Raw genomic sequence first — 13,918 nt, forward strand, 5'->3', positions numbered from 1 at the left:
GTGTGGTAAAACCATGTTTGATCGTGTGAGGAATGTGGAGATCCGCAAAGAGTGCAAGGCTGATGTAAGGCGTAATGAGTAAGATTAAGAAAGGGACGCTTAGATGGTTTGGGCATGTAGAGCGAATGAGCGAAGATAGGAGTGTGACGGCCGGCATAGTCCAGTGGTAACGCATTGGACTGCCATTCCGAAGGTCGCGGGTTCGAACCCGGCGTGCGCAAATAAATTTTATTTGATTAATTTGTGTTATTTCACAATTAATTAATTAAAATAATATATAGTATATTTGCGGCACGTTCCAGAGTGGAAGATACTACCAGTATCGCCCTGGTGTAAGACCACCATTCAGAATTGAAACGTTGCTGCAAATGGCTTTAGCCGTGTTTAGTGACTAGATCTGAATAGCCAGGTACTTCTCCACCTTCCTCTTTCCCTTCCCCACTTACCTTCAGCCTCACAACATCCCCCAATTGGGGATGCCATAGTCTCACTGGCTCCAGACTGGAGCAGTTGGGACTCTTGTGAGGTATTCACTATAAAAAAATATAAAAAAGGAGGATATATGATGCAAATGTGAATGGTAGCAGAAGTCGGGGACGCCCGAGGAAGACATGGCACGATCAAGTGAATCAGATACTCGAGTCGGGCCATGTCAAGAGTCAGAATAATAGAAGAGTATGTATGAGACGATGTATGAATGTGAATGAGGCAAGGAGTGTGTGCCAAGACCGAGTAGTTTGGCGGTCCGTCCTCTCTGCCTACCCCTGCGGGGAAACGGCGTGATGGTTAGTTAGTTATCTTTATGGTCCCTTTCAATTGGGTCCCAAATAACCGCCTCGGATTGGAGTGTTTCTAGGAACAAAAAAATTAGGTCCTGTGACCACAGTGTAGAAGCCATATTTTATTACGTATAGTCACTATGACTCTGCGCACGCACAACCACCAAACACGACGTCTCGAAGCGAACCAAGCGAACTGAAGTGAACCGAGTAGTGTGGGCAGACACTTCGTGTTCGAACTTCGAGTCCTTTGACTCGGGCGCATTTACCGACAACAATCGGAAGTCGGGCCAAGTGAAGCGAAGATGCCCGAAGCGAAGCGATGTTCGTGCCCACACTATCGTATTAGGTCAACTTCGATCAACTTCGCGAGTAGTGTAGCTGGGCTTTTATGATATTTTTTCGCGCACATGCACGTGCATTTTGGGGGGAAATTCTGGGGAAAGGTTTCTAATTTATGAAGAAAAACTTTTCCTCTGAATTTTTTAAATAAACTGAATGTCTTTATGATGGGATATGATTTGAATTTTTTTCGGCCTAAAGTATTATCGTGATTATTTTTGGGTTATTACATCGTGTTGGGCTTCCTCATTATTTAGCCAACGTTTTTGGGCAGCTTTACAGTGTTCACTATTATTACACTTGAAAGTGCTTTAACTATAATTACCTGAAACTTTCCAGGTAAGTAGGTACCTACTTTTACATTTTCAGGTTCCTTATAATTAAATATTTTAACTAGTAAGTCTGTCGTGGAAAGTAATATTTTTTTTTAATTCTTTACAGTGGGTTTATTTTTGAAAGCAACGTCCAGAGGTCGTGCAATGTCGCCTTGCAATAATAATAATAGCAATAGTTCATTGAAGTGTTGTGAGTAAGTTGGCCATTTACTTAAAGGTATTTCCAACCCATTATGGTAATGATAGCTAATTTTAATTTTATGCTGAACCATTCTCTTCTACACCAACGCGAAATCATTTTTTAAACAAAGAATAACAAACAACAAATTGCTTTTCCACGAGGTAAGCTTATGCGTCTTGCATTTAAATGATTCTATATTTTGTTCAAGTTAATTTGTACCACTGAAATCTGGTATACACGAGTTTACCGTGATAATAATTATTATATTAGTTTTAACAACTGGCTTCGTCCGCAATTTTTAGTTGTAATCAACGAAAAACAAAAATAAAAATTATTGATGCTTGTAAGAAAGAAACATGCCCAAGCAAATGAAGACGTACCTACCGGTTGCGGTCTACTGCAACCTTCTTTTCTTACGAAAACTAATATCGCGTTAAGTTTATCTGAATTACCATGGCTAAAATAATAATAATAATGTCCCTGGTAATTTAACGCGAGGCCGCCAACACAGGTTTCTGATGGTAATTCCCAGGTACAGTACTAACTTACCGATGGTGATGCCCCTGGGAAAAATTACTGGCTTAATTAACTAAGAAATGTGGATATTTTCCTTTACTTTATCAACTTTAAGCACGATGTATCATTTAATTTTTAATTAAATGTGCCTACATGTAACCTGTTTTTATCTACATTTTCTGTATTAACTATATTTTTATCGTTTTTGCAATGTATTTGTTTATGTACTATTTTGCAAAATGACCGGTCTGTTTGGGTCCCACCCAGGCGTAGTGTGTTCAATTCCTCGGCTGGCTAAGTCCTCCATCACAACACAAGCAACATTTTCCGCTTACTGTGGTGGTAGTAGGAGAAATATTGTCAGGTTATTCGTAACCCGGAAATGTTTGTATTTCTTTAAAATAAATAAATAAAATAAGACAAAGCATCCCCAAGTGAGGTATGTGTGTGGCTGAAGGTATTTGGGTATGTTGGAGGGAGGGGAAGCATATGGGGAAGAGAAACGAAGGAAAAAGTACCTAGTTATTCAGATCTGGTCACAAAACACGAATTTTTTAAATGACTCAGATCGGGTTGTTCATAGAATTAGAACAATTTATAAATTTTAAATGTGAAACTTCAATACAAGTTCTGCTATAATTTCAGTTGTGTGAAATAACAGAACCTGAATAGAACTTTTACAGACCTTGAATTTTAACTTTGAAATTTGATGAATCGACTAATTCAATGAAACAACCGGCCCTAAATGAGGTACATTATCATGTGTGTATAAGTATACCATAATACCTATAAGTTTGTCATATTCAGTCCTCACTGGGGATTCCTGATCCGAATTCCGAGGCGGACTGTAGTTTGTTGGTGTTATACTAATATAATAAATGCTGTCTGCATCATTTTTATAATTTCCTCGTCTTCATGTTTACAGACATAGTTTGGTGTTCTTTTTTTAAATTGTTCATCATCCTATCTTTATTTTATTTTTATTTGGTCATATAAAGTTTTTAACTACAAAATGAAGTACTAAATATTAAATTATACATAGTTAAAATACCCATTACGTATGTCCAATACAATGTCTTAGTAGTTTCGTCTGGGATGGAAATTATTCTTCCTTACTAATAATGTGGGTTGTAGGTATGAGTAATAATAACAAAAAATACCAAATGGGAAGAAATTGTTTGGCGAAATGAAAGAAAAAATTGAAACCAAGAAGTGCACGAATTGTAATTGACTGTTAATAAAAGTCTTCATAGGTTTTAAAATTTCCTTATCTTCCTCCTTATTACTGCCATGTTTTGATGTATTGTTTTTAAACATGTTTATCTCCATGGTATTTTTTACTTACCATGTCTTCATATTTTGTCAAGTCTTCATACTTGAATTTGTTAAAGTAGCTTTATAACACCTATTTTTAAAAAAGGACATAAATGTCAAATTGAAAATTATAGTCCCATATGTATAATGTCATCACTACCTAAACTTTTTGAAAAGATTATATTAAGTAAAATCATGCATCAAATTAAACCAATTATATCAACATTTCAACATGGTTTTATGCCAGACAGATCTACGTCATCTAACTTATTGCTTTACGAAAATTTTATTTCTAATGCACTGTCCAAGGGTCTTCAAGTTGATACAATTTATACTGACTTTAGCAAAGCCTTTGATACTGTTTCTCATCGCATTTTAATGGAAAAATTAGAACACTTGGGAATAAGCGGCAACTTTCTCGAATGGCTTAGAAGTTACTTATCATACAGAAAATTATAATAATATAAAAAATAAAAATAAAAATAAAAATTATAATTTAAATTACCTCCAAAACTTCTTAAACTTTTTTGCTTTAAGTGGGGTCCCCCAGGGTTCCCACCTAGGACCAATTCTTTTCCTACTATTTATTAATGACATTTCACTAATTTTCGATAATATTCAATTTCTTCTATTCGCCGACGATCTAAAGATGTTTAAATCGATCGGTAATTCTTCTGATTGTTTAACTCTACAAATGAACTTAAATAAACTTTATGAATTGTGCATCGTAAACAAATTACATCTTAATATCAACAAATGCCAAACGATCAGTTTCCATAGATCTAAAACCCCTTTATTATTCGACCACTTAATTAACAATGCCAATCTAAAAAGAGTCTTTGAATTCAATGACCTTGGAGTTATCTTTGACTCCAAATTACGCTTCTTGAATCACTTTAATAGCATTACCAGTAAGGGATTACAAATGCTTGGATTTATTCTCAGAATCGCTAAAGACTTAAATAACATAAAAACTATAAAATTACTATACACGTCTCTGGTTAGAAGTCAGGTTGAATACAATTCAACCATTTGGTGTCCTCATTTCAACGCTCATTGTTTACAAATTGAAAAAATTCAAAATAAATTTTTACGTTTTATTAATTTAAAAATTGGTATTCCTATTATTGAAATCAATTATGTCAATTTACGCAGTAAACTTAACTTATCGAAATTATCTGAAAGGCGAAAAATATTTGATCTCCTTTTATTATGTAAAATTGTTCATTCAAGGTTAGACTGCCCTGACACTATAAATTTACTATCTTTACATATACCTCCAAAATATACTAGACGGAATATTTTATTCTACAACAATAACTTCACTACGAATTCTGTGTTAGAAATAATACATAGGTTGGGCAATGAACTAAGTGATGTCGCTGACATATTTAATTTAAACTTCAATACATTTAAAGCCAAATTAGTCCACCACTTTTTAAATGTAAATAATGTATTAGTAATCATTATATTTTATTTCGATTTTCTATTGTTTGTTTTATACTGTTGTTAAAAATGAAATTTGTAATTGTTATGTACTTCAAAGCCCAATAGGGCGTCAATAAATAAATAAATAATGTTTATAATTTCCTCATCTTCCTTTACTTCTGCCATGTTTTGATGTAGTTTTTAAATATGTTTACTTCCATAGTATTTATTTATTTACTTTATATTCATTCATCTGTAAATAATATAAAATAAAGCCGCTATCCGCGTCTGTCTGTTTGTGCGCTTAGTTCTTCTAAACTGCGCAATGGATTTTGATAGGATTTTCACTATATTTACAGAATTTCTTGTGGAATGTTTATGTATATAAAACACGTATATTATATTTATAGAAAGTAGAGAAAAGTCGATGTTTTGTAATCAAGTCGTAATAAAAAAAAATCTAGCGCTTATACCTTATGAGATACATCAAAATAATTTACAACGGAATTGTATATCTTAAAAGGCCTACAGAAATCCATCCGTCTTGGTATATGTCTTTCTCCTAAGGATAACCACCACAACGCCGGGGACATGTTAGCTAGTAATGTTTATAATTTCCTCATTTTCCTCTCTATTTCTGCCGTATTTTGTGTTGTTTTCAAACATTTTTATCTCCATGGTATTTTTTTACTTCATTATTTTTTATAATTTCCTCATTTTCATCTTTACTTCTGCCATATTTTGATGATGTTTTTATTCACTTATTTCCACGGTATTTTTTATTTAATTTTGAAGGTCATTATTTAATTTTGTAGCATGAAATTTATCGTTTTACTGGCGAAAAGATATAGCAATATTTCGTTTCTGAATGGTAGTCCGATCTTCTCGGCACATCTCACCCACTATTAGATACCACAAATTACCACCCATAAAAAAATTATCGATCAAATCAATTCAGATATTTTGCAACGTTTGTTGAATTATTCATCTTCCTTTCGAGTGTAACATTAGGGGCTTCTCAATAAGGCTTCTCTGTTGTCATTTTGATTGATGGGTTCGTTCATTTGTTATGAGAGACCAAAATAGTCGATGGACAAACCGTAACACAACGTCCCAAAATACTGACGATATTTCGGGATATTATGTTTTCCCAAAATACTAAACCGTTTGTGTGATTGGGCTATTTTCGACCCATTTAATTAATCTATTTGCGTTATCATTTTCAGATGGTTTGCCAATATCAGGAGGGTTACCTACAATATAATGAACTATTTGATGTAATTTTGTATTTGGTAACGCAAGTAATTGCCCGAAGTCATACTCTGAAAATTTTTCTTGAAAATCTTCAGGAGATTTTTCAATGTGGAGGAGTGTTTCAGGCTAATAATTATTGCTTATAAAAATACTTGTTACCCTTTGTGCTATGCATAAAAAAACTTGTCTTAAACATTAGTTTACCAAAAAAAAAAAAATAATTAATATTTGACAAGTTCAAGTATCTTTACCAAAAAATGTAGACAATTTGTCTCGACGCCATCTAGTGAGAGAGTTAGCACTTACAATGCCTTTCTCATATAAAATAAAGTTGGTTGTTTTCAGGTGAAAAAATGTAATAAGCAGTAATTGTTGAATGAAACACTAGTATATATATATATTGAATTATTTCGCGGATAAGAGATAAGCCGCCATAGCTCAGTGGTCAGAGCTGTCGACCGGAAATCGAAAGGACACGGGTTCATGTCCCGTTGGCGTCATGTATCTTTTATCTGGAGATTTTTCAATGTGGATGAGTGTTTCAGGCTAATAATTATTGCTTATAAAAATAAATATTAATTGGTTGGATAAATCTACTTCTAATATTTTATTTATTTATTTTTTATTTATTTATTTAACGCCCAGAGGGCTTTTACATGGTTGGTAGTATAATTTTAATTTGACAAATACTTTCAAACATAAAAAATAAGAATAAAATTACATTTGATAAAAGCTATGTAACAAGTTATACAAACACAAGAAACAAAAACAGAAAATTACAGCTATTTGTTGGTTTACATGATGTGTTTAGGAGTATTGTTGAAATAAATGTTTTAAATGATCCACAAAACTTGCCAAGTTGGTATTGAATATGTCAACATCACCCAAGTAATGATTTCCCATGGTGTGAAGTCGTTGTATCGGAGAGTGGGCAATGTAGTTACGCTCATGTGTGCTGCTGTAGAATATTGTATTTTGTCGTGTTGTTACTGTGGGTGTATGTATGTTTATTTTTGTTTGTCTAATTATCATAAATGAATACCTGAGTAGGTATAAACACTTAATATTATATTTTAATCGAATATCATTTATTCGCGTCTTATGGTTAGTAAATAAATTATTAAAAATACTATGGCTTTGTTAAGGGTAACCGGGTAACTCTGGACAGTGGAAATTCAACACACTCTTGAAAAGTGATGTAAAGCCATGAAAACTGATGAAAAAACTGCATTAAATAGGTTACGTTTATAAGCTTTTTTTAATGCCGCATAAGAGTCCACACTGCTCTCAACCGTCTGGAGCCATTGAGACTATGGCATCCTCTAATGGGGTACGTTTTGAGGCTGAATGTAGTGGGTAGGGGAAGGGGAAGTTGGGGCAGTACCTGACTATTCAGATCTGGTCACCAAACACGGCTAAAGCCATTTCAAGAAACGTTTTAATTCTTAACGGTGTTCTTACTTCAGGGTTTCTTCTACTCAATATATTATTAGTATAATATATATTATTTTAAACTGTCAAATTGTGAAATAACACAAATTAATCAAATAAAATTTACTTGAACTGGGATTTGAACCCGCGACCTTCGGCTTGCTAATCGAGAGCCTTACCCCTCGACCACTGAGGCCGTCTATGAATTCGTTTAATGACTTTATATCACTTTTAAAAAGTGTGTTGAGTTGCGATGGAACCGTTTTTAGAACATCCGAAAAACTCATCGAAGTTATTTATGAATATATTAAAAAAAATAATATTTACAAAATTACAAAGTATAATTTTTCAAGTGGTTTGACATTAGTTAATAAATATCTATTCTATAGTTAAAACCCTCTTCTCTCTGTGAATCTGTAAATTGTTACTTGCGTTTTAAATTACAAAGTAGGTAATGTGAAGCTCCGCAACGTCCCTTTGATGGCTTCTAAACAGTGTTCTTCAACTTTTGTTTGAAATATTCCTATTATTGAAATATTATTTGATCGAATTCATGCTTATTTAGGTCTGTACAGTTTTCTCCTTCCTTCTTTTTTCTCTTCTTATTCTTCATCAAATGATCACAATAATAAGCGTTAACGAAATAAATTGTGCGAATTTAGGACACATGGCAAAGTTCATGAGTCGCGGTTATTATGTCATTCGCAAAAATATGTAACCTCTTGAAAGAAGTCAACGATGTTTCATTAACTCCCAACTCCCAACGAATGTGTGTTTAATTCCAACAGTAGTTATTTAGTTCGTAGACCAACTTTTTATGACACAAATTATTAATAGAAATTTAAATTTTCCAATGGCATTGTAAGTAGTTACGGCGCGAATAATTCGTTGCGATATTGAATGTTTGATGACGACGCGACGGCAGTAAATCAGGCAATTTATGATGGGTTGGATTTTTTTTACTACTCTAGCTGTGGAATTACTAAATTGTGTGTGTGGTACCTTTAGCAATTCTCGTTTTTTTCTACTTGATAAACCAACGAAGCGAAGCTCCCGCCCATTTTAACTTTTCCACCCTTTGTTTCACATTAACCTTTCTGTGCACTCTTGTAATATTATTGTTTTACTCCAGAAAATCATATTGTATGAAATATACTGAGAAATAATGAATATCAACGAGTTTTTCAGCATTATCTCTTTTATATCTGTTTATCGATCTATTCATATAAAGAAGAATATCTGTTTGCGGGTGGGTTGGCGGTCGCGTGGCGTGGCGGACAAACTGGCGGCGTGGAATCGATTTGTTTACAAATCTACAGTTTTATTTCGAGACGGTGAAAATTTGCACACTTGACCTTCAAAACAAGCGGAAGGTCAGTGTCTGCATTAGTTTTCGAGAAACTCTGTGTAAAGCCGGGGCAATGCCGTCCCCAGTCAGTAATAAATAATTTTTCGAAGAAAATTTCTTCTGAAAGCTATCACTTTGTGATGTCATTATTTATTAGAATAAAACACAAATAACTTTGTTTACATCACTTTAATATATATAACCTCTACATGTTCCATGAACAATGTTCACCTCATCAGGAGCAAGTATACTTCATGAAACATGTAGAAGTTATATATATTGAAGTGATGTAAACAAAGTTATTTGTGTTTTATTCTAATAGTAATAAATAACTACAAGGCATTGTACGGGAGTTGGGTTTTTTAAAACGTGAGTTCTTGAGATGTTCAGCTTCACAAGGTATTTTATAATCAAGGAGTTTATTCCTGAGAGATGTATTCTCTGGTTGTGTATTGTCGGCGTAATCTCCAAATACGTAGGTATACTCGAGAGATTTAACATTTAGAGATCTTTTCTCAAGATGAGTATCTTATAAAGATGTATTATCGAGATGTAATACGAAGATTTCCCGAGTCACTAAGGACGGAAAACATAAATAAATATAAAAATATCGTACCTCTAACGACAGAGCAGGTGTTGGTGCAGTCCTCTTCAGTGAGGAAGTTGTTCCGGTTGCCCTTGCACCCGTTGTAGTTGAAAGGCACGCACATCAGCTTCATGGGGTGGAAGGTCCATCGCTCGTAGGAACCGCGGCACGGCCCCGGGTCCGCCTCCTGCATGCACACCTCTATAAAAACAAAAAAACATTTTTAAAAAACTTGCAAAGAAGGGGCACACAATATTACATTTTATAAATTTTGGCCATGATCAACCTAAATTACCTTTGTAAAATTATTTGTAACTTTTGGGGTGACGATGTACAAGACCACATATAAGGGGGGGGGTAAAGGAGTTTAACCCCCCAATGGCCTCAGTATTAAAATGCTATAGCTACGCCCTTGTTGATGTAGGGTCGTGGTCAGAGGCGGATTTGCAGTCTTGGCCGCCCTAGACCCCAGACCATGTAGCCGCCCCTTTCTCAGTACCCATCATATTGACCAGGAGTATCCAAACTTCTCAGTAAGTTCCTAGGGTCAAAACCGTTTTAATTTTCCTGCCATTCGTACGTATATCGCTATTTCGTACGTAGAATATTTAGGTACTTAGGAAGTAATTTATTGTTATCATCTCTGACTTTTTTGTCACGATTGGCCGCCCCTAATATCTGGCCGCCCTAGGCCCGGGCCTATATAGGCCTAAGGGCAAATCCGCCTCTGGTCGTGGTTCATAGAAGCATTGACATTGTGCAGGTTCCAAAAAGAATAAAAAAACTGCGTTTCTTTGAGCTTGACTTAGGTTTAAATCTAAAAGCAACTAAGTCCCAGGGATAGAGACATAAAACAGTTAATAATTGGCCTTACGTATATTGTTTAGAGTTACCCTACTTTAGTAAGCTTCCTTTATCTGTTTGGCGTAATAAAATACCCGCATAACTCGATGACCAATAGATGAAAACATAACTGTGTTGCCATGTATTAATAGAGTGATACAATAAAGAATTCATTTATATGGGGGTAGGGGAAATAGGAAAGAATGTTTCAATACAGAAATACTGTTTTCACCTCAATATACAGTTTTTGATTGTTTTTGATTTTGTATATGATTATTATAAATATTCTACTTGTCACATCACTATATTCAAGTAGCTACCCACCTGTGAACTGTGAACCTAGGAATGCTAGAACATAGTGAGACAAGTACTTTTATAGTACGTATCATTATTTACATAATATTATGAAGCATTCCTAATTGCCTGTTTTTCTTCGTTTTTCATTGTGAATTCAAAGTCTTCAATGAAACTTGTCTCGAAACTTCTTGGAACACTCGAGCCATTTGAATTTCAAGCGGCTCTGTCAAATAGCGAGAGTAATTGAAACATTATTTATTATTTTTCCATTTGATTTTTGAAAACAGACCAAACATTATTTATTTTTGTTACATACGGTATGATGACATCACAGGGAAAATTACAAATTCTTGGAATATACATATTTATAATGAGAAATACAAATATTTAAAAAAAACGTCCATAGAAATAACATACGGGATGGATTTTTTTTTATTGTTATCAAGTTTAATTTGTAGAACTCCATTTTATTTTTAATTTTATTTTTATTTTTATTTTTTTTAAATTACAGGATGGACCTGTCTTACTTTAACCAGTGATTCCTTACATCATTTGGAGTTTAAAAAATTACGTGAAATTTTGATTTCCGTTGACTTTTTTGATGTTTTTTTTATCAAAAATGTCACCGGAGATCAAAATTTAGTACAAATAATGTCAACGATTCATTGGTTAATTTCAACACCCTGTGCAAGTAAATCGCTAAGTAGGCACAAAAATAAACCTCGTGGTTGAGGGATCCCTAGATCTGGTTAGCCGTCAGCAGGGACACGAAATTACGAAGTTCAACAATATTAATCGTTTCGTTGAGGAGCCGCTGGTTTATATCAGAAGGGTTTCGGGTTCGATGCCATCAAAGGATATCTAATGATATCACTGTAAGCAGGAACCATTGAAGCCTGATAACCCTGTCAGTAAACTACGTCACATTTGCTCTATCTTCCGGCAAATAAGCAGGATTAGAAATTAAATACCTATGTAGTAGGTAGTCCTTATTCATCAGCTTGAGAATAAAACACTTTACCCAAAATAATTCATTTTTTAAATACATCTATTTCAATTTCACTTTTGTTTTTGGTAATGAATAAATGCAAATCTAGGAAGTGGAAATTAACCCACTTCCCGACATAGGATCGAGCTGAAACTTGGCAGTTATACTCGTCGTCGATTCTGCCATGGATTTTAAATAATATAATATATTTAAATATACGTTTAATTTTTTAAGTTTTTTTTAATAATAAGAAGTATGACTATGCATTTTAACACTTGGTTGCAATCATGTATATTTACGCGATATACAATCTGAAATCGGATGACATTACAGTAGTTAATATACGAAATAAATGTCGGCTCTACCCTAGTATTTGTCGTGGTTGATAGAGTTGTCGACTTCAGCTCCTGGGTAGGAAGGCTAAAAAAACATTTTAATATCCAAGTATTTTAGTAAAAACAAACATTGTTTTTTTACGGGTTAATTTTTAAAAGTGGTGTTAGCTTTATTTTTCCCGAAAGAATACATTGATGACCGGTTGTTTCGGAGAATTTGAATTTGGACTATCCATCAAATTTCAACGTTCATTTTCAAGTTTTATGAAAGATTTTTTCAAGTTATGCTTTTTATTTCAGTTCTGTCAAACAACTAGCCTATAATAACATAACTGTAATAGGACTTTCATAGAACGCGAAAATGAACGTTGAAATTTGATGAATTGCTCAAATTCTCCGAAACAACCCGTCCTTAGATTTCTTAACAGGTTTTCTAATACATGTCGCATCGTAAATCTTAATATAAGATTGATTTAAAAGCATTTTCGTAGAAAGAAAATTAATGCTGAATGACTTAAATTAAATCCCTTTGACGTCATTAATATTACTAGCGCCGACCTGTGAAAAATCACTGGATATTATAATTGAAGTATTTGTGAAGCTGAAAGTATTTATAAAAGATGTTTACCTCAGGATCATTACCTTTAAAAAGAAAAAAATACCTACTTGAATAATTACGACATCTACCCAATGAAATTATCAAATTATAAGATACTTTTTATTCATACTAATGTAGTACCGCTTATGAAAATGATTCAAAGACTAAGTAAGTTCACTGGACCTAGTTCTGTAAAACCACCCGCTTTGTCTCGGTAACGTACCTTCACTCTAATGATTCATATACCCATCTGACAAACATTTGAACCAAGCAAATACGCATTTAGATACATAAAATTTTGTACCTTCTTTATCGCTTGTCTAATATGATTAGTACTTTCTATTAAAATCAGAATTTCATGAACTTAAATAGTGTTAAGTATTTCGCAGGAATATTTCACATTACTTACTTTAATATGTTTAGTAAATAATACAGTATTAATTATTGGTGCAAGTACAAGTACAACCGATATTCGTAGACAAGATTTTCGAACACTAACGAAACTTGAACTGAATCAATCTATCAACAACAAAAAAACCAACAGTAATCCTGAATTAACACAGTTAAGTACGTAATTTTTTTTTCTATTTCTGCATAATAGATATGTTGGCCTTTTTTGATTCCATTTATTCTACATCAAACAAAGTCTCTGTTTTCGATTGAAGTTTGAACTTCCTTGAAAAAAGACTAATCGCATTATGAGTTTGTTGTAATCTGAGGCAACATTGCCATTCTTACAAGGTTTATCGGCAAACTGACTATGTGCCTACTACCCACTCCCACTGCGCTGTGGAAATGTACCAGAGGTTTATTATGCAAAACTAATTACTATAATCAGGCTTAAGAAATCCTATAAATGTGCAAAATGATTAGCCAGTTTAAGATCATTAGGATTTGGGATATGTTTATAATCCGCACTAAATTACAACATACAAGTGCTTCTATTAAAACATGTTATAATATATTAACCGACCTCGTCCGTGATTTGTATTCTTGAATACAAGTATATTCTTGTATTTTTTTAAACACTTTAAATAATTCACAATTTACAAAAACATCGTTTTACAGGAAACAATTAAGAAAATATAATCAGTTGGTGTACGGCGAAAATTTAACGTCGGCACGCGACGGGTTAATGGTTCAGTAAAGATTCTTTTTAAATAAATATTTTTGAATTTCGATTTTGTTTTCGTGAATGAATGAATGCAAATCTTGGAAGTGGAAATTAACCCACTTCCCGACATCCGAACGAGCTGAAACTCGCCAGACAGACTTGTTGTCGATGACAATACATTCGATGTGATTTAATTCTAACATTGTATCAAGATGGCAATCATGCATAC

The 13,918-nt window shown here is 33.7% G+C and overlaps 2 protein-coding genes across 3 annotated transcripts in view; one reads left to right on the plus strand and one right to left on the minus strand.

Moving 5' to 3' along the window:
- LOC149423424 (phosphatidylcholine:ceramide cholinephosphotransferase 2-like) overlaps positions 1-13,918 on the plus strand; it is a 165,601-nt gene that overhangs the window by 70,140 nt on the left and 81,543 nt on the right. The gene's annotated exons all lie outside the window — the stretch shown is intronic.
- fat-spondin (extracellular matrix protein f-spondin) overlaps positions 1-13,918 on the minus strand; it is a 54,090-nt gene that overhangs the window by 16,943 nt on the left and 23,229 nt on the right. Inside the window, exon 11 of the mRNA XM_089631533.1 lies at positions 9,545-9,715. Within this exon, the coding sequence (XP_089487659.1) occupies positions 9,545-9,715 (171 nt within the window). The remainder of the gene's footprint in view (positions 1-9,544; positions 9,716-13,918) is intronic.

Source organism: Hesperophylax consimilis, chromosome 5 (genome assembly GCF_061612785.1).
Source record: "Hesperophylax consimilis isolate HC1 chromosome 5, BYU_Hcon_1.0, whole genome shotgun sequence".
Taxonomy (NCBI): Eukaryota; Metazoa; Arthropoda; class Insecta; order Trichoptera; family Limnephilidae; genus Hesperophylax; species Hesperophylax consimilis.